Here is a 22514-nt window from a genome sequence, read left to right on the forward strand (position 1 = left end):
ATATGATATTAAATAACATTGAATCTCATGATGATTTCTTCTCTAGTTCTCCTAGTTTTTGATTATGTGTCAAAAAGCCTCATTTTGTGCTAGTCTGTATTTAACACCTCTTTCTTCTCTCTTAAAAACAAAAATACTGGAACGCAATAGCAATGCTTGTTTGTTTACATACTTATTTTCTATTTATGGCAAGTAAACTGGTTTTTCATTTGTGGTAGTGATTCCAAGGTTCTGCATAAAATAAATGTTCTTCAGTAAAAAAGGGAAGCAGCTAATTTATTTTTAAAATAGGTTAAAAATACTATAGTTGAATATTGATATGATGATATACGAATATCTGAGATTGGATAACAGTACCCTAAAATGTTAATTTGTAAGGAACAATGTGTATCTGTGTATAGATATTAACATATCAATAAGCACTGAATTATTATGACATGAATAAATATTGAAAAAGATTCACTAACATAATATTTTCATGACATAAGTTAGTTTTTAATTTGAATTACTTGCCCTTTGTTTATTTCTCAAATTTTCCATTCCAGATTACTGATAAAAAGTGAGATTAAGATTTTCAGTATCATGTAAATTGGGATAAATGCCATGATATTGGGGGAATGGTAGGAATATTTCAGAACAATAATTCCATTCTACCTCTTTCTGCTAATGAGTGCTCTCACTTGAGTATGGGTAAAGAAGCTATGCAGAGGTAACCATTAAAAAAAAAAAAAAGATTCTGTTTCCATAAAAGTTGGGAATCTATTAGTTTTAGTTTTGCTATATTTTTCTTTTCCCCCTTATTGCACATTTCAATATCTTTCCTTTAAAAGAATCCATAAAAATGTACATTTATTTTAGGTCCACTAATCACTTCCAAAAATATAATTCACATGGACAAATTTCTTCAAAATTGTAATGCTGTTGTCAATATTTTGACAGTCTTGCAGAATTAAAAAAAAAATCAACCTCTGTTAGGCCCTAGAGAATTTTACAGAACAGTAAAACTGGTTTTCTTATTTAAAGAAACATAAAACAGGTTGGTTTCTACCGTGTTTATGATTTCCCAAGAGTAAAATTAAATTTGGAATGAATAAAGGTAAACCCCTTACCTGTTGGAAGGTGCAGGGTTATGTTGTTGCAGAAATCTGTGAAGCAGCATTCGGTTTTCGTGACATTGTTGGAACTATGACAGAAGACTTGAGCATTTAATTCTGGGAGAGAGACACAGGACTTGGTCACCTGCTCTTTTCCATTGGTTAGCATTACTGAAGCCCAACATGCTCCTTCTGTTTGGCAGGTGAAGTTTGAAGAGTCGCACAAAAGACATACACACTTCAGTCCTGCAAAGTGAAAGGCAAAAAAAGCTTTAAGATACAAAAGACATCATACAAATCTGTTTCATAATACTTGAGTGTAAAATTCAATCTTAATGAAAATTGAGGGAGGGTTTAAAAAAACAGCACTAGATAAACACATGCTAATGTTGTTACTCCTTCTCAGCCATGTGTTTTCTTAAACAGGCTTGACCAATCTTCATTTACTTTGCTTGTATTTTTATGAATTTATCCAGTTGCTACTATATTTTGAAACAATTTTCTCATCCAATGTCTAAATCCCTGCTTCTTAACCTCAGTCAGCTCATTCTTAAATCAATAGCTTCTATGAATCGCTAGGATACAGTAACACAGCAACCAAGGGGTACTGTCTGGCATCACTTACAGAATATTAAACTGTGGTTACAACAGCTGTGTAACCAAACAATCCAGTGTATTCTGCTCATTTACTCTTTCTCCTTTAAATTTTCAAGTGAATGTGCTAAACACAAACCTAAACATAGATATCTACAGCTCTAAAAAAAATAGTGTGATTCTTTACGTGTTGTATATTCTGTAATATTTTAACGTTATTGTTATTGTCATCGTACCTTTAAGGCATTGATAAGCCATTAAACTTCCCCCTCTTCACTAAACAATACATGTTAGAATGAAAGTTATTTGAACATAGACCATGGCCTTCAGGCAATTTTCTTTAATGAACACATCTATTCAAAAAAGCAAAACATGTCAATTGTAGAAGCTCATATATCGACAGCAATAAAACTTTCAAAAATTAGGCCTTGCTGCACTTAATCTGTTCACTACGTAAGTTTTCTCCACATTCCCCATTTACCATACACACGCATACACCCCACGTTAACTCACATGTTCCTTGTGCAGTATGTCTGTTCTGATGTAAAATATCTGTCAGCATGAAAAGTCCAGTGGTTGTGAGCAATTTATTTAAATTTGCTTAATCATATTGTTTTTACATAGTACAATACTGAATAAGTCTTTTGCATCACTTTAATGAACTTTTTCTTAAATCATAACTGCTCACCACAATTATCTAAATGTTTAACTTTACAATACAATCACTTTTATTCAAATTAAAGTCCTTAAATTACTAATTAGTCAAATTGGAGTTGATTTTATACCTGTAAAATATTTGATACATAAATGGAAATTTTTATACTCAACTTCAAATACCAGTATAAGAGCAAATATGGATAATATTCCTATATAACTGGATAAGTAAGAAAGAACAAATTACATATTAATAGAAATTATCTCTTCTTTTGATAATTTTTTCTGACCAGCAAAATATCCTCTTAAACATTTTTATTCCTATGTGTTAAGAGAAATTCAATCATAAAATAAAATGCTATTTTTTTATCAACATTGGACCAAGCATAATAACTCACTCTTTTATTTATTCCAATGGTGATCAATATAAATAAATAAATTTTGATGTTGATATTTATGTACTAGAGTGGCATCTTATAATCTAGATTGATGAGGACCCACTAGAACTATATAAATAAAATCTAGATACTGTAAGTTTTAAGTCACTTTCCTTGCAAAAAAAAAGACAACTCAGATAATAAGGATCCATCCACCCAGGTGTCTTCTGAAAGTGAAATCTCTCTCTCCAGCATCTTCCAATTCCAACCTGACAAAGGACTTCAAATCATGGGTATACCAGCTTTGTAATGTTGGGTATTACTTGGTCCCTCTGTGCCTCCATTTCCTCATGTGAAAGATAAAAAGAATAGATCTCTTCATAATGTTGTTGTAAAGAATAAATTAGTTAGTATATGCATGTGTAAAGTCCTTGTTACAATGCCTGGTATTTAGGAAGTACTATGTAAATATTAGTGACTGTGTCTTCACCTACTGGAGGAGATCAAGCTAGTTAACCCACGCAAATAATCGAAATATATTTGTAATATGTAAAGAAATGGCTGAATGAACTAGACCATTTAAGAGGCATAACAAGAAATATATTTCTTTCTGCTCCGCCAAGGAAGTTCAATGTTCTCAAAACCATTATTTTAATGGTTCATGCTAAAACCTAGACAGTCACACAGCAGAGTGGTGGCTGGTGATAGTTCAGGTAAAGTTCAGGAAAAGATGAAAGTCTCAGTCCTAGCTCAGTCACTCACTTGCTGATTGACTGTAGAGAAGATATTTAACCTTACAGGGTCTCAGTGCCTTCCTCTGAAAATGGGAAATAAACTAAGAGATGGGTAGTGGACCTGGAAATCTTGAAGTCTCATTTGGTGCCAACATTTTATGACTCTATGAATTTATAATTTATGGATTTTCACAATTTAAAAATATGGAAAATTCTTTGACATCAAGAAACTGACTCTACTATGGTTATTCTTCAATCTCATATTTTAACGGGCTGAAGTAATGAAGGCTAATTCTCCTGACACACAATCTTAAACCATGTGTTACTGGACTCCTCATCAGAATCTCCTTGAATTTTCTATTTCCAAAAGAAGCCTAGCCTAGAAACCAAAGCAACTAAGAAATATGGACCCACTAAGTAAAGACAACTATAAAGTACTGAACAACTAAACACGTTAGTCTCTTGTGTGTTTATCATTGTGTATAATTCCCAGTGCCACTGTGGGAGTTACTTGCCACTGTCTACATTTTATTGATAATGAAATAAGGCTCAAAAATATCAAGTGACTGAATTAATGTGGTCATAAAACTACTCAAGCAATGTTGTTTCTAGCCTACCAAAACTGATTTTAAAAGAAACCATTCTCCCACTTTCCAGTTTCTAACAACTGTGAATAAAACATAAGAGAGCAGGAAGATATTAATAGTTAATTAACAACTGAGATTTTTATCTGTATTTTCCTAATTACCCTTTAAAATAGTTGATATTTTTTAAACAGATTCTACATGCCTATTTTTTGAGGAGACAGGTGGTCCAACAAAAGTCAATAGCTTGTGCCTTGTATCAAGCATAAATAATCTGACCTTTCAGGTTGTCTGAGTTTTGTATTAAGTGCAAGCTTCTAAGTACCTAACCTGATATGTTCTCTCTGCTAGGTCTTTATAAGAATGATTACATAATAGTTCTCATCAAGGAATAATATGAATACTCACTGACTGTTTAAAACAGGCTATAAAAATTTCTTTCACTTAAAAGTAAAGCGTATCAAAGAGAAGGATAATATAGATCTAGGCAATATAGTTAAGATATAATAAATGACACTTTACTTTAAATGTTGCACAATGGAAAACAGTGAGAAAATTGAGAATTTGTTGATGATAATGGCTTCAAACATCTGCTAAGTGTTCTTATTTATTCCAGGTCAATTGGCAGTACTATAACATTAACAGGAAACAAACAGCAAACTAAAAGCTCCTAAGATGTATTTCTAACATACAGCATATTCAGTCTTCCATTTTTTCATTTCCCTCCAATCCACTATATGGCCACATTTGGTATATAATTAAACTATATTTATGTCAACCATCCTCAACATAAACCCTGGAGCTGCCAATTAAAACATAAGTTTCCATTAGTGATTAGACTTATGCTTTCATATTTTGTTTCTTTAAAAACTGCTGTTCAATGAGTCAATTATACTAGACTACTCCATGACAGGATAGATCTGGTTGTTAGTAGACAGTAGTCCAGCCTTATGTTTCTTTATTTTATACTTTCCCATTATACTGTGCTTGAGTCATATGGAAAGAGATAGCAAATGAAGTTGAAGAAGGAGGTAATTACCCGTAATAAGGAGGTCTATTAGATTTTTCCCCACAAGGAAGATTGCACTTTCCCTGTGTCTCCCCCCACCCCTTTAATTATCTCCTTTCCCCCATTTTGCCAATTAGTCTCTAAAAGCCAAGACATCTGTTACCCACAAGACATCTGTTACCCACATGAAACCAAAAGATGTGCACATTCCTAATCAACCAGAAAATAAATTTTCATCCATATTTACATGTGATAGCAAGTACACCCTGGTTCCAGAAATGTGAAAATTATCAGACTACAAAAAAAAAAGAACCAAATTTGTCAATTTGTATTTACATGCTATTTTTATTAAAAAGTCAAATATTTGCTTGGGAAATACTAATTATTTTGCATTAGATATGATTTTTCAACAAGTTGGTTATATATTTCCCAGGTTTCCTATATTTTGGGTCTATATGATAAAATATCGATGAACCAGTGTGTTACATAAATTTCTGACACATGTGCTTTCCTTTTTTCCAGACATTAGTTGATTCAATTTCCCTAATTTTAGAGCAGGCTATTAAACACAAAATTGTTTTTTAATTTCAGAAAACTCTTAAATTTGACCTACTGAATATGTAATCTTTTCATCATTTGTAGGGTTCTGAGTTAACAAAAGGAACAATTCAAACTCATCAGTGTGCTGAACATGAAAAGTTTGGCAACAGGAAAGAAGCCAGGACACTAGTATTAGTGTACGTGAGACAAAGCCAGACAGGTGCAAAAGAAATCAATAAAGATCTGTTTTCCTTTTCTATTCCTTTTCAAACTTTGTTTTCTTGTCATGTGCTTATTCAAAAGCATTTTCCTTTCTTAACAGTAAGGAAAAACAGAATACAGGGAGAAACCAGCATTATAAAATATGGGCAATATAAATGCAAACTTTTGGGCCAAATGAACTTTCAATAGAGATTCAACTTTTATAAATCCTATTTGTTTGGCTGTACCCGAGGGAATTCAGAACTTCTAAAATATGGGAAGATACCCAGCACAAAAGAAAATCATCCCTTTGTGCAAAGCAGCAATTACGCTCCCTGTTCAAGAGGACCTCACCCTTCTGGCTGAGAAGTGATAGAACCACCCTCACTGGAGGGATTCTGTCCAGAACAGCTTTCACTTCCAGCTGCAGGGCTCAATTTAGAAAGAGTCCAGAATATTTTGAATTATAGTACTAGCCATTCTAAATGTGCTCCATCCAAAAGCAGAATTAAATAAAACCTGAGGTTTCAGCCCACCACCTCTACCATAAATCACCTGACTTCAGACAAATGTCTCAATCTCCCCAGATCTTAAATTCTTCACCTAAAATATCATAAGATCAGAAAGTAGATTAGAAGATTTCTAAAGACCCCTCCAGTTTTATAGCCCTCGGCTGCTCTGAGCTCACATCCCAATTCTCAATATAAGTAACTTTAGGGTTATCTTATCTATGATACCATAGATAAAAAGAGAGAGCTGGTGTTAGAAATAGGAGCACTCAACATCACTAATCATCAGAGAAATGCAAATAAAAACCACAATGAGATATCACCTCAACCCAGTCAGAATGGCTATCATCAACAAGACAAATAGTAACGAGTGTTGGAGAGGCTGTGGAGAAAAAGGAACCCTCATACACTGTTGGTGGGAATACAGACTGGTGCAGCCACTATGGAAGGTAGAGTGGAGGTTCCTCAAAAAATTACAAATAGAATTACCATAGGACCCAGCAATCCCTCTCCTGGGTATCTACCCAAAAACTCTGAAAACATTTATCCATAAAGACACGTGTGCTCCAATGTGCATTGCAGCTTTGTTTACGGTGGCCAAGACATGGAAACAACCAAAATGTCCTTTGATAGATGAATGGACAAAGAAGTTGTGGTATATATACACAATGGAATATTATTCGGCATTAAGGAAAGATGATATAGGAACATTTGTGACAACATGGATGGATCTTGAGAGTATAATTCTAAGCGAAATAAGTCAGACAGAAAAAGCAGAAACCCTATGATTTCACTGATATGTGGTATATGAACCAAAAACAACAAAAGAACAAGACAAACAAATGAGAAACAAAAACTCATAGACACAGACAATAGTTTAGTGGTTACCAGAGGGTAAGGGAGGTTGGGGGTTGGAGATGAGGGTAAGGGGGATCAAATATATGGTGATGGAAGGAGAACTGACTCTGGGTGGTGAACACACAAGAGGATTTATAGATGATGTAATACAGAATTGTACACCTGAAATCTATGTAATTTCACTAACAATTGTCACCCCAATAAATAAAGAAAAAAAGAAAAAAAGAAATAGGAGCACTCAAAGAAGGTCAGGTTTGCATCCCAAATTCATTCACTGATATTGCAGTGGGTGAGAGGATGCTACTGGTTTATAATCCAACAAAACTTCTTCAGTTGATATTAAAGATGATTTATCTTGTCCTATATGATATGGGAATTTATTATTGTTTCCAATATCAGCATAATATGGTAAAAATCGAAAGAAAGTTCACAGCATTTCTTAGTTGGGCTAGACATCCAGACTTGCCTAATCCCTCAGTCACAGTGTATAAACAATCACAACTTTAGACTTTGACTGTAGCCATGTAAGGTAGAAAACGACCCTATACAGGGTCTCCCACCTCCAAGCATCATGTCAAAGAAAACAGAGTCTCTAAACATAGGACACATTTCTTCTGCTGCCCTCGCATGTAATTCTTACTGAATTTGAGAAGTTATTTTCTTATGTTGGCACCTGAAGTAGTTCCTCATCAAACTGTTCCCTCAATCTTGAGGTATTTTATTGTCTTTTATTTAGGAGAAGGGTGGTACTCAATGGATCCCACTTACAGTAGTATAAAACAAAATCCACAATGATTATTATGACCTAATAGGCTAGCGGGTCTGGGTTCTTCCCACTTCTTGAACCTCATTTCTTATAACTGAACGCCCGAGACACACTGGTCTCCTTTTAATACCTCTAAATAACAAGTTCTTTCCCACCTCACAGCCCTTGATGTGGTTGTTCCCTTTGCCCACCATGCTCTTCTTTTCTATTAGGTTGGCGCAAAAGTAATTGTGGTTTCTGCAATTTATAAACCGCCATTACTTTTGAACCAACCTAATGTCTAATTTCGCAGGTCTCAGCTCGAATGTCACCACCACAGACACTAGATTATGGAGGCTGACAATTCCAAAGTCTGAAGTTTTGGCCAGTAGGCTGGAGACCCAAGGAAGAGCTGATGTTGCAGCTCAAGTCTGAAGACAGTTTAGAGGCAGAATTCCCTCTTCTTCAAGGGAGCTCAGTTTGTTTTCCTCTTAAGGCCTTCAACTGATTTGATGAGCCCCGCCTCCCGCACCCCCGCCATTAGGGAGTGTAATCTGCACATGGTGCATCGGGACGCAGTGGCTGAGCACTAGTTAATCTAGCTGGGGGTGGGGGAAAGGGTAGGTAGGGAAGGCATCTTCGAGGTGAGTCTTGAGGAGCACAATTGTTCTTCGCCATCCCCAGGCCCCTCCCCTCCCCCATTCATTGTACCAGCCCCACCTTCCCCTCTCAGCAGGCCTCAAAGACCCTCTAGTCAGTCCCCACCAGCCTGGGAAAACCACAGCAGTCCTCACCCATCTGACAGTGGAGAAATACCTCCTTTGGTGAAGCTGAAATGTATGGGCACTAACCTGCTCCCAATTTGCAAATGGGTTCTTGTCACATGCATTCCCCAGATGGAATTCCATTCCATGTTCCAATAGGAATCTCCGTATCCAGGGCACTGCCCTGGCAGGGCCCCTGGACGCTGCAGCTGTCTGGGAAGTTTCAGCCACCTTCCCTGGAGTTGCAGGTTGGGGCTGAGAGCCCTCCCCTTATGAAGGGCCCAGGGGCTTCAACCTCTTCTTCTGATCAGGTTGTAGGCTCTCCCTGGGGTCTTTGGGATCCCCAGGCTTTCAGCCGCATATTGGCATGAGTGAATTCCAACCACCATCAGCTCCTGGCTGACTTCGCAGCCTGTCTGCCCAAAAGAGACTTACTCCTTGGACGCTTTCCAATTGCACCCGGGTACCATCTAGCCACAACAGAGAGAGGACTTAGGCTATTTTTCACAAAATGACTTCAACTCTAAAGGAGTATTTCTCAATGTTTAAAACCCATGTCTCCTTAAAATAAACATTAAAATTTCACACCCTAGTGTTCTCTTATTTGAAATTTTGAAATAAAATGTACAGCTTGTCTAGAAACAAATCAACCCAGTGGTGACTTGAATGTGCTTTTTCATTGGAAAAAAGGCACTCTGCTCTCCAATCCCTTTGAATATCACAGCTCTAGCCTTGGGGAATGGCTTTGAAAGCCACTGCCTGATAGATCAGAATTTATTAACAGAAATCTCTTGCTTGATCCGAAAGATTCCAACTGTCCTAATACAGCTAATGAAGTCTTTCCAAATTATAAGAAAAACTAAGTCCTTAATACTTATTACAATTTGCCTATGAATTTAGGTCCTATTGGTCATATAGTGGTTATGTAGAGCTACACATGAAATCATACCTGATAGCAGTGGTTACCAGATCTGCGGATTTCACCCACCAGCTCAATTTCAAAAACAATTTTGGAACTCAACCAGAATGTTTGCTTTCTCTAGGAAGAACATTGGAGAGAAACAAATAAATAAAAAGCACTTTCTATTACCATCACTTCAAAAACAAAAAGGTGGGGAGGTCATTATAATACCCAAGTAAGGAAGAGCATAAATCTCAGAAGTGAGGACTGATTTTTACCAAGATCAAGGTTATATTTTTTAAATTTCAAATGTAGAAAAACAATTGTATTTTATAATGTTACATTGATTTTGTCTTTATATGACACAAATTGTTAATCTGAGGGTTGAATGTGCATCAAAAAGTGGAACTTGAGTGTCTAACATGTGCCTCTGCTTTGTTTTGTTCACAATCAATGGCCACAATCTACATAGGAATGCTCTCTAAAATGGAAAAGGCAATCTTCCATTGTGCTGTTTTTACTCAATATGGACTATTCTGGAAAACTGAAAAAAGCCAAATAATAATAATCATCCACTCCAAGCTGTCAAGAATGCTAACAGTGGCAGACCAGGTGTCTGGCTACCAAGGGACTTCCTTGCTTAGGGAATGGGCTGCTGGACCTTCTGGGTTCAACTCAATGAGCTCACACTAGGCAAATATTCACCTGCCAGAAATTCACTCTGTAATGCCTCCACCAGTACTGGGCACAGAGCTTAACACTGTATTTGATCAACCTGCACATTTAGGTCTATTATTACAGGACTTTGAGGATGAGATACAACTTTTAGATTACTATAGGCCTGAGTTCAATGTATTGCTTGTCAAACCTATGATTTACTTGATTAATTATTGATCAGGATCATACCATATTATTTTAATATTGTTTCCATGGGAAATTATAATAAATTATAACCAACTTCTGGAGAACACAATTTCCAGAAACATCTTGTAGCGATAAGCAGAGATTGTTACTCTGTTGTGTGGAGAAATGAATCTGAATGAAGAAAAGAAATGTGTAGTTCTGATCCAGTCTAGTGCATTTAAGGTCCACATTCAGAGACCTGGGGTTCTAATCCTAGTTCTATGAATATGACATTTGAGGCTTCTGTGTCCTCAATTGCTCTGCCCAACAAAGAATTTAAAGGTGATCTTTAACTATTCTAAAGTTCTGTGACCTTAAAGAGATGAATGCACCAATAACCACCATGCAGTAACAAAAAGAGCAAGCTAAGGAATTACATACCCAGAGAACAAAGAAGTTGCTGTCTAGAGTCAGAGTTCACAACGAAAACTGTTCAGGACAATATTGTATCAGTCTGATAAAGATTGAGTGAATAATCTGAGTTCATGCTTTGCAGATCCGTGAAATCATAGAAGTCTAATTTCATATTTTTAATCGCCATCAAGTAGAGAAGACAGAAACCAAATGGGAGAGGATCACAAAGAATTTGGTAATAAAAGGAGAGCAGCAGCATGTGACATAATCTATTTCAGAAAGAAGGAAAAAATACAAAAAGAAAAACTTAAGGGAAAAACATAAGGTTTTAAAAGCTAAGGAAACTCTGACTTGTTTAAAGGAGGCAATTAAAAATAATCGGTAAAGGAAAAAGCAAATAATCAATAATTAATTGTTGAACAACCAAGCTAAGAATATATGCAGATAGAAAGAGACAAAACTGTCTCAGGTTTAGAATGAAAGTAGCAAAGAAAATTGAAAAGTTAAAATCCTCTAGAGTTCTCAGGGGCTCACTTGTCAGAAATTTCTATCACAATCCACAGCTATTCATTTATATGATAAGTTATGGTAAGGAATAGATAATTATTAATCTAGAAATAAAAAAGGAAACTATACAAAGTAAGGAACTGATCTAACTAAAAATAGATTAGCAAGTGAAGAGTTGAAAGGCGAAAAGGAGGGCAAGTGATATAGGGGAAGTTTTTAAGGTTGATTCCAACTGGGCCTCTTTCCAACACTGACCCCAAGACTCAAAGTTTCAGCTTAGATACTCTGAAAAACTCATATTGTGCAAACATATGAGTGCAAACTCATATTGTGCAAAAAAAGGGCAGCATCATCTGCTCCTCTGTTCAAAGAAGATGAGTGGGAATGGGAGCTGAGAAGTAGGAGAGAAAATGTTGAAATCCTATTATTAAAAATATATACAATTCTTAGACTTCCAGGATTATCATAGCTGCTTTAGAAGGTGGGTTACATGGCTTTTCCTGGAATTATATTTTCCTTTTGTTTATCAAAACATTATTGAACAAAATAACAATGAAGGAATATAAAAAGAAATTGGAGGCCCTCAGAGAAGTCTGAAAGAATTCATAATTAGCCAGAACAAAAGACAAGTCTAAGGTAGGTTATCCTGTCTGAGTTTTGCTACTTGTCTTGTGATAAGCCAGTATAAGACAATACAGAACACAAAACAATAGCAAAGAGACAAACAACAATCTTATCTTTGTAGCTCTTTTCACTGAGTTTAACATTGTTGGAATTCAACAAGGTGTTATGCAAAGATTCTGTGCTTTGGACAACTTCACATCTGTAGTTGAAACCCTGAGCTCTGCAAATCAGTCGCATTGCCTGGAAAGTGACTCCACCTCCCTAAATGTGACTACAAACTGGTGAAGAACAGATAATGATTCCCATTTCACAGAGTTTTTATGTGATTAAAAGATATTTTTAAAAAATCTTTTGATGCACAGTAGACATTAAAAAAATTAAAACTCAGGGCCATCGGGTGGCTCAGGTGGTTGGAGTTCCATGATCCTAACTCCAAAGGCTGCCAGATCGATTCCACATGGGCCAGTGGGCTCTCAACCACAAGGCTGCCAGTTCAACTGCTCAAGTCCCGCAAGGGATGGTGGGCTGGGCCCCCTGCAACTAGCAAACGCAACTGGACCTGGAGCTGAGCTGCGCCCTCCACAACTAAGACTGGAAGGACAACAACTTGACCTGGAAAAAAAAAGTCCTGGACGTACACACTGTTCCCCAATGAAGTCCTGTTCCACTTCCCCAATAAAATCTTTGGAAGAAAATTAAAAAATTAAAAATTGAAACTTAAGCTCCTGCTATTATAAGTTATGAGCTGCTGAGACATTCAAGGCCTAAACCACACTCCTTAAAAATAATTTTCCATGTTTCTGACAATCCTTTCTGGCTTTAATGAACTTTTTCTTTGGTAGTGACACTGCCACACTAAGGAGATAAAATCAGCAGCTCTAAAAACAAAATAGACATTTTTGTTTAAAAAAAAATTTAGAAAACACAAATAAAACTTCAGCATCTGAGCATGATCAAAGAGAAGGAATATCTAGAACATGAACTCTCACATTGGTTACTACACTAATTCTTTTCACTTCTCAATCATTTCTTGAGTTTGAAAAATATATGTCAAATAAAAAAATAGACAAAGTAGATGAAGAATTACATCAATATGAAAAGACAAATATGTCAATAGAAAAGTGGACAAAGTAGATGAACAAAAAAGGAAACAAAAAAGGATTTATCTCACTAATACTAAATGGAAAGTTAATACAATTTTCATTTGCCAAATTAGAAATTATTTTGTAAATTATAGCACCCAGAAATGGCAAGAAGGAAGCAATTAAATTTCTACTTTATACATAGCGGTGGAGTATAAATTGGTATAAACTTTTGGGAGTACAACATGACATATTTGTCTCAAGGATCCTAAAAATGTATGACCTTTGAGTTGTATTTCCACTTCCTATATATGAAATAATAAAAAAAAAACAAAATTTTAGTTAAAATTCCCACTGCAGAGGTATTATTCACAAAAGTAAAAAATGGAAATAACCTAAAAGTCCCCAAATCAACACATTTAGATAAATTTTGATAATATATATGATGGCATAATATTCTGTTTTTAATATTTAGTAAGAGTGGATATTGCTCATTATGAATATGAAATAAAAAGTAGAATTATAAAACATACAGGATATCTTAATTTACATAATATACATAGAAATAAAAATTAGAAGAAATATTAAAATATTAACAGTGGTTATCTCTGAGGTTATCAAACTAAAGGTGATTTTTATAATTTTCAATATTTCCCCCTAATTTCCCATAATGAACACATGAAAATAATCAGAAACTAACACTAACATTATTTTGTTAAAGTCACTTCTTGCTCTTTCAAAGTATTTAGTTAACAGGTTGTCATTGAGAACATCATAGGGATATCTTCAGTCAACTCTTCTGCATAGACCTTTAACGCAACACTGATAGTGGAGTCTGGTGAACACCCACATGCTGGTTGCCATGTTATCCCACAACTTACAGCAACTCTACTTTCAGGAACAAAAACTGGAATTCATAGTCTAAAAACAGGTTAGTATATTTGAACACAGGGCTGTCCCTGAAAATGCAGATACACGCGTATCACATAATGATTCCCACTCTACACTAGAAACTTAGCTGATCTCTGGGACATAAACCAACAGACTAGCTTAGCCTCATCTTTCTGTAACTTTTCATCTCATCTTTTAATTTGTCTTGGAAGAGAGTCAAAACCCGCAGAGTGGGTTTTGTGTAGAAGACAATCAAGAAAACGCTGACTGCCCATTGTGTGCATTTCACGATACTGAAGAAGGGGTCCCTCTAACATGACTCAGCAAAGTGAGGTTTGTTAATGCACGAATGAGGCTGTGTGTAGCCTGCAGATGCAAGCACAATTCTCCATAAGCAAGCTTAATGCTATAGTAAAGCAACTAAAAGAGCCCAAACAGCCCATAAGTGCTCCACTTGGAGGTGATGAATGACCTTTCAAGTTGAACCAAATGCTTTCACCTAAAAGAGCAGGTGAGTCATGTTGCATTTACAAAGGGCTTTATCTATGTATGGATAATGTTCCTCGGGTGTAATTTACTTTGCTAAGAGAAGAAATTACTACTCCATGTTAATGAACATAACATAGCCTAGCTCATCCTATTTTGATTTAATGTCTATCTACTTTATGCCATTTCACAGACTGGAGATCATACATACAAACCACATTTTAACATATACAGAAAGTCCTTACTTACATAGAAGTTATATAACAAAGGTAAATAAATTATTTGTAACGTTAAAATGTTTTTATTTGTTTAATCAACGTGATAAATGCACACAATCTTCCTATACTAAAAAAAATAGTATAGGAAGAATGACAATGAAAAGTACCTGTCTAGTGATGCAATCTACCTAAGTCTCACTTCCCAGAAGTACCCACTTTTAACTGTTTTTTTAATTGTTCTTTAAGACATTATGTTAGGACATTAACTCTAAAAATATACTGCTATTCTTGATGAACCAATTTGAAACATTATCTGCTGAATTCCTGACTTATAAAAGACTTCTTAGTTCACACACATGCCTTCCCATTTGGGGAGGAGTGTTAAGTTTATTGAGATGTAATTTACATCTGTAACATTTGTCCTTTTTAGGTAGACAATCTTACGAGATTTGATAAGTGCAGTTCAATCACTCTTCCTCCAAAATTTCCTCATACACCCTTTTAGACAACACCTATCTCTACCTCAGCCCACCACAAGCAATGTTTCCTGTTCCTACACATTTCCCTTCTCTAGAATGAAAAATGAGTGCAGCCTGTTGATTCTGGCTTCAGTCATTTGCCCGAAGACCTCTGAGATTCATTCATGTTGTTGTCTACATCAATAGTTCATCGAACAAATGTACAACAGTTTATTGGTCATTATATGTTCTGATTCAAATGCTTTATCAAGTTTGTGTCCTGCGTATATTATCTCCCAGCAAAATGTCTGTCCTGTCTTTTCATTTGCTTAACGGAATCTTTCAAGTAATTCGAAGATTTTAATTTTGATGAATTCCAATTCATAAATATTTTCTCTTATGGATTGTCTTTCATTGCTGTCATCTAAGAAATGGCTAACCCAAGAGCAAAAGATTTTTCTCCTAAGTTTTTTTAATAATATTTTTATTCTTCAGTTACAGTTAGCATGCAATATTATATTAGTTTTGGGTGTACAACATAGTGAGTAGACATTTTATATAATTTACAAAGTGATTGCCCTGATAAATCTAGTACCCATCTGACACCAAACATGATTATTACAATATCATATTTCTATCTTTCTCATGAGACTATCTTTCTTATGCTGTACTTTACATCCCCATGACTATTTTGTAACTACCAACTGCTACTTCTTAATCCCTTCTCCTTTTTTACCCCCTGCCCCTAAATCCCCTATCTGACCACCATCAAAATGTTATCTGTATCTAAGAATTTATTTCTGTTATGCTCGTTCATTTGTTTTGTAGATTCCTCATATGGCAATGTGGAAATCATATGGTATGTCTTTATCTGTCTGACTTATTTCACTTGGCATAATACTCTCTAGGTCCATCTATTTTGTTGCAGATAGCAAGATTCCTTTTTATGGCTGAGTAATATTCCATTGTATATATGAACCATCTCTTCTTTATCCATTCATATATTAATGGACACTTAGGTTGCTTCTGTATCTGAGCTATTGTAAATAATGCTGCAATGAACATATGGATACATGTGTCTTTTCAACTTAGTGTTTTGGTTTTCTTCAGATAAATATCAGGAAGTGGAATCACTGGAAACTTCTTTGTCTCTTGTTACAGCCTTTGTTTTAAAGTCTACTTTGTTTGGTTATAAGTATTGCTATCCAAGACGTTTTTTTTATTTTTATTTGTAAAGATTGTATTGGGGAAGGAGAATAGGACTTTATTGGGGAACAGTGTGTACTTCCAGGACTTTTTTCCAAGTCAAGTTGTCGTCCTTTCAATCTTGGGTGTGGAGGGTGCTATCCAGCTTCAAGTTGTTGTCCTTTCAGTCTTAGTTGTGGAGGGTGCAGGATTCTGGTGCTTGTTGAATATATACCCTTTGGGTGTGCCATTTGTGGAGGTGGCTGAGTGGTGGTCTGGTATGATCTGAAGCTGGGCACTGAATGTGTTGGTTCTTGGGCCTCTTGGGAGGGTCTGTACTGCAGGCCAAGGTCATCCACTGCCTGTGCCCTGCCCAGGGCCACTTGGTATGAGCTACAAAGTAATCTGCAGATGGTTGCTACTTGTGCTGGACTTAGATGTCTCTGCAAGGGGCTAACCTGCAAACTGAGGCCAGCTTCTGCTAGTTCTGGGCTTGGGGCTGCTTATCAAGAGGTATGGGGCAAGCCAACGCCAGGTGCTGCTTGTTTGGGGTTTGTGAACCTTTGAGAGATTTTAGGAAAGTCTGCAGCACGAGCCAAGATAGTCCATTTGTATGGAAAAGCCACTGGAAGCTGCTTGGGTTGGTCCACAAGTAGAGTGGTGCAGAATCTCAAAGAAACACCAGGTCAGGCAAGTGGCATTGGCCAGTTTGATGGAGACTCTGATATGTCACATACCGGCTTGTGCAGCTTGAGTGAGGGAAGGGCTCAACAAAAGAAAACTGACTTCTGTCTGGGGGAAAGTTGCCCCTGCAGCCCTCAGTCTGAAGCCAGACAATTCAGTTCATCCTGTATGTCCCTGACTGCTTTTGAGCTACTGCCCCAGCACTGAAGCTCAGAGTGAGTGAGTCCATCAGCAAGTAAGTCAATGCATGGGCCCTTTTAGAAAAAATGCCTGGGACTCCAGCAGCACTCACTCTCGCTCAACTACAATCTCCACTATTTTTCACAGCCAGAAATTATGGAAACTTCTTTTCCCAGCACTGAAAACTGGGCTGAGGAGCCGAGGGTGGGGCTAGAACCCTCCACTCCTCAGGGGGGACCTCCACAATTGAGATATCCCTCCCAATTTATAACCATCACACGGGGGTGTGGGACCAACCCATTCTGCACCTCTGTCTCTGCTATCAGTCTTGATGTGACTTCTTCTGTATATCCTTAGTTATAAGACTTCTGTTCAGCTATACTTCAGGCAATTCTCAATGATGGTTGCTCTGTAATGTAGTTGTCATTTTGATTTAGTCATGGGGGTGGCAAGCACGGCATTTACCTACTTCTTTATTTTTATTAGAAGCCTCTTGTATGGTTTGTATTAAAAGTTTTTATAGTTTCAGATCTTATTTTGACATCTATAATCCATTCTAAGTTAACAATTATAGACATGAAAGGCATGTTTGTAGGTCCTTTTTTGTTTATTTTCCTATTCCAGCATCATTTGTTGAAAACACTATCCTTTCTCTATTGAATTGCCTTTACACCTTTGTTAATAAATGGACCAATTCATCATACATGTCTATTATTATATATGAGTCTATTTCTGGTGTCTCTATTCTATCCCATTAATCAATGTACCTCCATTTTTGCTAATAAAACACTGTCTTCATTACTATATATTTATAACTCTTGAAAGGCACTGTGAAATTCCAACTTTGTTCTTTTTCAAAATTGATTGTGTTATTCTAGTTTATTTGCCTTCCCATATAAATTTTAAAACAGCTTGGTGAATTCTGCAAAATTCCTGCTGTAATTGACTGGGATTACAATGAATCTACAGACCAATTTGGAGGTAACTGACATATTAACAACATCAAGACTGATTCTGTAAAAATAGCATATCATTCCATTTACTTAGATCTTCTTTAAATTCTTTCAACTCTGTTTTATAGGTTTTAACATATAGATTTTCCATGCATTTAGTTAGACTTCTACTTCAGTATTTTGTGGATTTTTAGGTGCAATTGTAAATGGCCCCTTTTTTTCCAATTTCTAATCTTTCATTTTTACTATATAAAAATACAATTGATTTTTAAAATATTAATCATGTATCCTGCAACCTTGAACTTGAACTAGAATATATTAGTTCGAATACCTTTTTTCTTTAGTATTCTTTAGTATTGAATTGAGATTCTTTAGTATTTTCTATATATAAAATCAAATCATCTGTGAATAAAGAACTTGTGCTTATCCCTGTCCAATCCATATGCCTTTTACACATGTTTCTTATGTTAATGCATCAAGTAGGACTTTCAATGCAGTATTGATTAGAAGTGGTAAGCGTAGACATCCTTGCCTTGTTCCCACTCTCAGTGAGATGCTCCAGTCTTTCACAAGTAAGCATGATGTTAGCCTCAAGTTTTCTGAAGAATCTCTTTGTCATTTTAAGGAAGTTCACTTCTATTCCTAGTTTGGTGAGAATTTTTACCATAGATGTTTAGTACGGGTATTTGGTTTTTATGTATCTATTGATATTGTCATATGGTTTTTCTTCTTTAGTCTACTGAAATGGTGAATTGTAATATTAGATTACAATTGTAATTAGATTCAATATTGAATGTTGAACCAGCCCTGCATTCCCCAACCCTACTTGATCATGACGTTATTATATTTTTGGGTTCAATTTGATAAATTTTGCTGAGGATTTTTGCATTTCTTTGATAGATACTGGTCTATAGTTTCTTTCATGGAGTTGTCTTTACCTAGTTTTAGTCTCACTGCAATGCTGATCTTGTAAAAAATGAGCTAAAGTGTTCCCTTCACTTCTACATACTGAAAGAGTTTGCTTAGAGTATATACTATTTCTCCCTAAAATTTGGGGTTGGAGCCTTGATAGAAGTTTTCAAGCTTTAAGTTATGAAATGAATTTCATAATGAATTCATAAGTCTTGATTTAGATATCATCTGTGAATGAGAGAGGAGAGAGAGAGAGAGAGAGAGAGAGAGAGAGAGAGAGAGAGAGAATTCGGGTTAGCTATTACTTCTTGAGTGTTCTTTGGTAGTTTGTACTTTTCAATTAATTTGTTTGTTTTACCTAAATTTCCTAATTATAGGCAGCAAGATGTTTGAAATATTCCCTTATTTTTATTTTCATGTATGTAGGGTGTGTTGTGATGCCCTCTCTTTCACTTCTGACAGTGGCAATTTGTATATTCCCTGTTTTCCTTGTGAATCTAGCTAGTGGTGGATCAATTTTATTGATTTAAAAAACAAACAAAATATTTTTTGTTGCCCTGATTTTCTTTAATGTTTTTCTGTTTTCAAACTCATTGTTCACCTTTATTATTTCCTTTCCTCTGTTTGCTTTGAGTTTATTTGCTGCTCCTATAAATTTCACTCTAGGACTACTTTAGGTGTATCCCACAATTTTTGATATGTTGTGTTTTCATTTCCTTCAATTAAAAATATTATCTAATTCTTCTTTTGACTTTGATCCACGAGTATCTAGAACTTTGTTGCTTAATTTCCAAATATTTGGGGATTTCCCAGATAAGTTACTATTACTATTGTTGACTTCTAGTTTATTTCCATTATGTCCAGAGAAAATACTCTGTATATTTTATATTCTTTTAAATTTATTAGGTTTGTTCTATGGCCCACAATATAGTCTCTCTTTATTAACATTCTATGTGCACTGTAAAGTAATATATATCCTGTTGATCGTTGGAATGTTACATTAAGTGTCAACTAATCAAGTTGGTTAAAAGTATTTTTCAGATCTTATATATCCTTACTAAATTTTTATCTACTTATTCTATCAGTTTTGAGAGAGAAGTGTTGAAGACTCAAATTGTAATTATGGATATATCTGTCCCTCCTTTCAGTTCTATCAATTGCATTTTCATACACGTTTAAGCTCTGTGGTTGGGTGCAAAGACATTTAAGATTACTGTATCTTTTTGGGTAAGTGATCCCTTTATCATTATGAAATATCCTTTGCAACCTTCCATTTTCTGAAGGCTACTTTGTCTGTTACTAAAATGGCCACTCCAGCTTTCTTATGATTAGTGTTTGCATAGTATAACTTTTCCTATATTTTTACTTATAATTTATTATATCTTTACAGTTAAAATGCATTTCTTATATTGAAAGTGAGTTTCCTATAGCCAGCATATAGTTAGTTCTTGCTTTTTAACCCCATGTGACAATCTGTTTTTTAATTGCTATGTTTAAACTACTTACATTTAATGTAATTATTGAGATGGTTGAAATAAAATCCACTGTCTTCCTAGTCGCTTTCTATTTGCTTGATCTGTGATTGGTGCCTTTGCCATTTTATCATCATGTTTTTGTATTAGTTGAATATTTTTATTTCATTTTATGTACATTACTGGCTTCTTATTTATGCTTAATATTTAATATATATTTTAATATTTAGGGATTGCCCTTGGTTGTACAATATATATCTTTAATTAATCACAGTATAACTTCAAATAATACTATAATACTTCACATATAGGAAACTTAACAACTGTATACTCCCAATTCCTCCTTCCCATTCTTTGTGCTAAGGCTGTCATCATACATTGTATCTACACATATGCTACAAACTCACAAATCATTGCTACTATGTTTGCTTTAGAGAGTCAATGATCTTTCAGAATGATTAAAATTAAGGAAAAATATATTTTATATTTATCTTCATTTTAGCTATTTCCAAATATCTATTTCTCAGTATGGATCCAAGTCTCTGAATCTGTAGTCATTCTGTCTGAAAAAGTTCCTTTAATATTTCTTGCAGTGCACACATAGGGGTAATGAATTCTCTGTTTTTATTCATCTGAAAATGTCTTTGTTTCTCTTTCAATTTAAAAGATAACTTTACGTAGTATGGAATACTGGCTTGATAGTTTTATACCTGCTGTACTATAAAGTTGACATTTCATTGTTTTCTGATTTGCATAGTTTCTGATGAGAAGTCTACTGTAATTCTTAACTTTGTTCCTATGTATGTAATACAGCTATTTTATTTGGGCTGCCTTCAAGAACTAGTCTTTACCTTTGAATCTCATCAATTTGTAGATGATACATCTATACTGTGGGTGTTGGGAGGAGAGGTATTTATCATGTTTCTCTGAGCCTCTGTGATTGGTGACTTCATGTCTTTCATTATATTTGGAAAATTATTAATCAATATGTTCAACTGTTTCCTCTATTCCTTTCTCTCTCTTTTCACATCTAGAATTCCATTTACACGTTATACCACTTGATATTGTCTCATATCTCTTGAGTGCTCTGTTTTGGTTCTTTTCATTCTTCCCTCTTTAACTCCTAACACCACCCACTTTAGTGTAATAACTTTATAATAGTATAATTATGCAATTATAATGTAATTTGTATCGCTCCATCCTCAAGTTGAAAACTACATAGCCTCATTTACGGATGAGCTGAAGCAGTTACCAAAAAAGAAATTTAGAGCTTTAGATGCTTATATTAGCAAAGAAGAAAGGTCTTAAATGAATGATTTTAAAAAGGGTCAGCAAACTACAGCCCACTGGCTGGCCTGTTTGTAAAAAAAAAAAAAAAAAAGTTTTATTGAAACATAGCAACACCTATTTATGTATTATCTATGACTGCTTTTACATTACAATGGCAGAATTAAGTAGTTGCAATAGAGACTGTATGGCCCAAAGCCTAAAATATGTACCATCTGACCCTTTAAGAAAAAGTTTGCCAACTCTTAATCTAAGGTACCAACTTAAGAAGCTAGAATAAAAATAGACAAATTAATTTAATTCAAAGTAAGTAGAAGAACAAAGTAATGAAGATAAAAGCAGGAAACAGGACAAAAAAGAACAAAGAAAATCAACAAAGCCAAAAGTTACTTATTTGAAAGAAATCAATAAAACTGATAAACCTCCAACTAAATAAATCAAGGGAAACAGAGGAAATTCAAATTCACAATGTCTGGAATATAAGAGGGGACAGCATCACAAATACTATAGATATTAAAAAGATAAGAAATAGTATGGAAAAACTTTATGATGGCAATAACCGAAGCAGCGTTCAGAAAAAGCAATCCTAAAAAAGCATCTTCATCTTGATTTGTCCCAATAAGTCTCAATACTTTTAAAGGGGTCTGGTTGTTTTAACAAAATCAACTTTCTTCTCCATGTAAAAAAAACAATGCCTTTTAATATAATGTAACTAATATATTACAGCTACAGAACAGCTATAAAGAAAGCAAAA

The 22514-nt window shown here is 35.1% G+C and overlaps 1 protein-coding gene across 3 annotated transcripts in view; it reads right to left on the bottom strand.

The window, feature by feature from the left end:
- Positions 1 to 22514, bottom strand: part of ACVR1C (activin A receptor type 1C) — an 81985-nt gene that overhangs the window by 53782 nt on the left and 5689 nt on the right. For 2 of the 3 annotated variants that reach the window (XM_081051698.1, XM_081051700.1), the window contains exon 2: positions 1110 to 1340. In XM_081051698.1, the coding sequence (XP_080907824.1) occupies positions 1110 to 1340 (231 nt within the window). Of the gene's footprint in view, positions 1 to 1109; positions 1341 to 9612; positions 9740 to 22514 lie in introns of those variants that run through there. The other variant, XM_081051699.1, reaches the window with a different exon arrangement.

The sequence above is a fragment of the Rhinolophus hipposideros genome (genome assembly GCF_964194185.1).
Source record: "Rhinolophus hipposideros genome assembly, chromosome: 6".
Classification (NCBI taxonomy): domain Eukaryota; kingdom Metazoa; phylum Chordata; class Mammalia; order Chiroptera; family Rhinolophidae; genus Rhinolophus; species Rhinolophus hipposideros.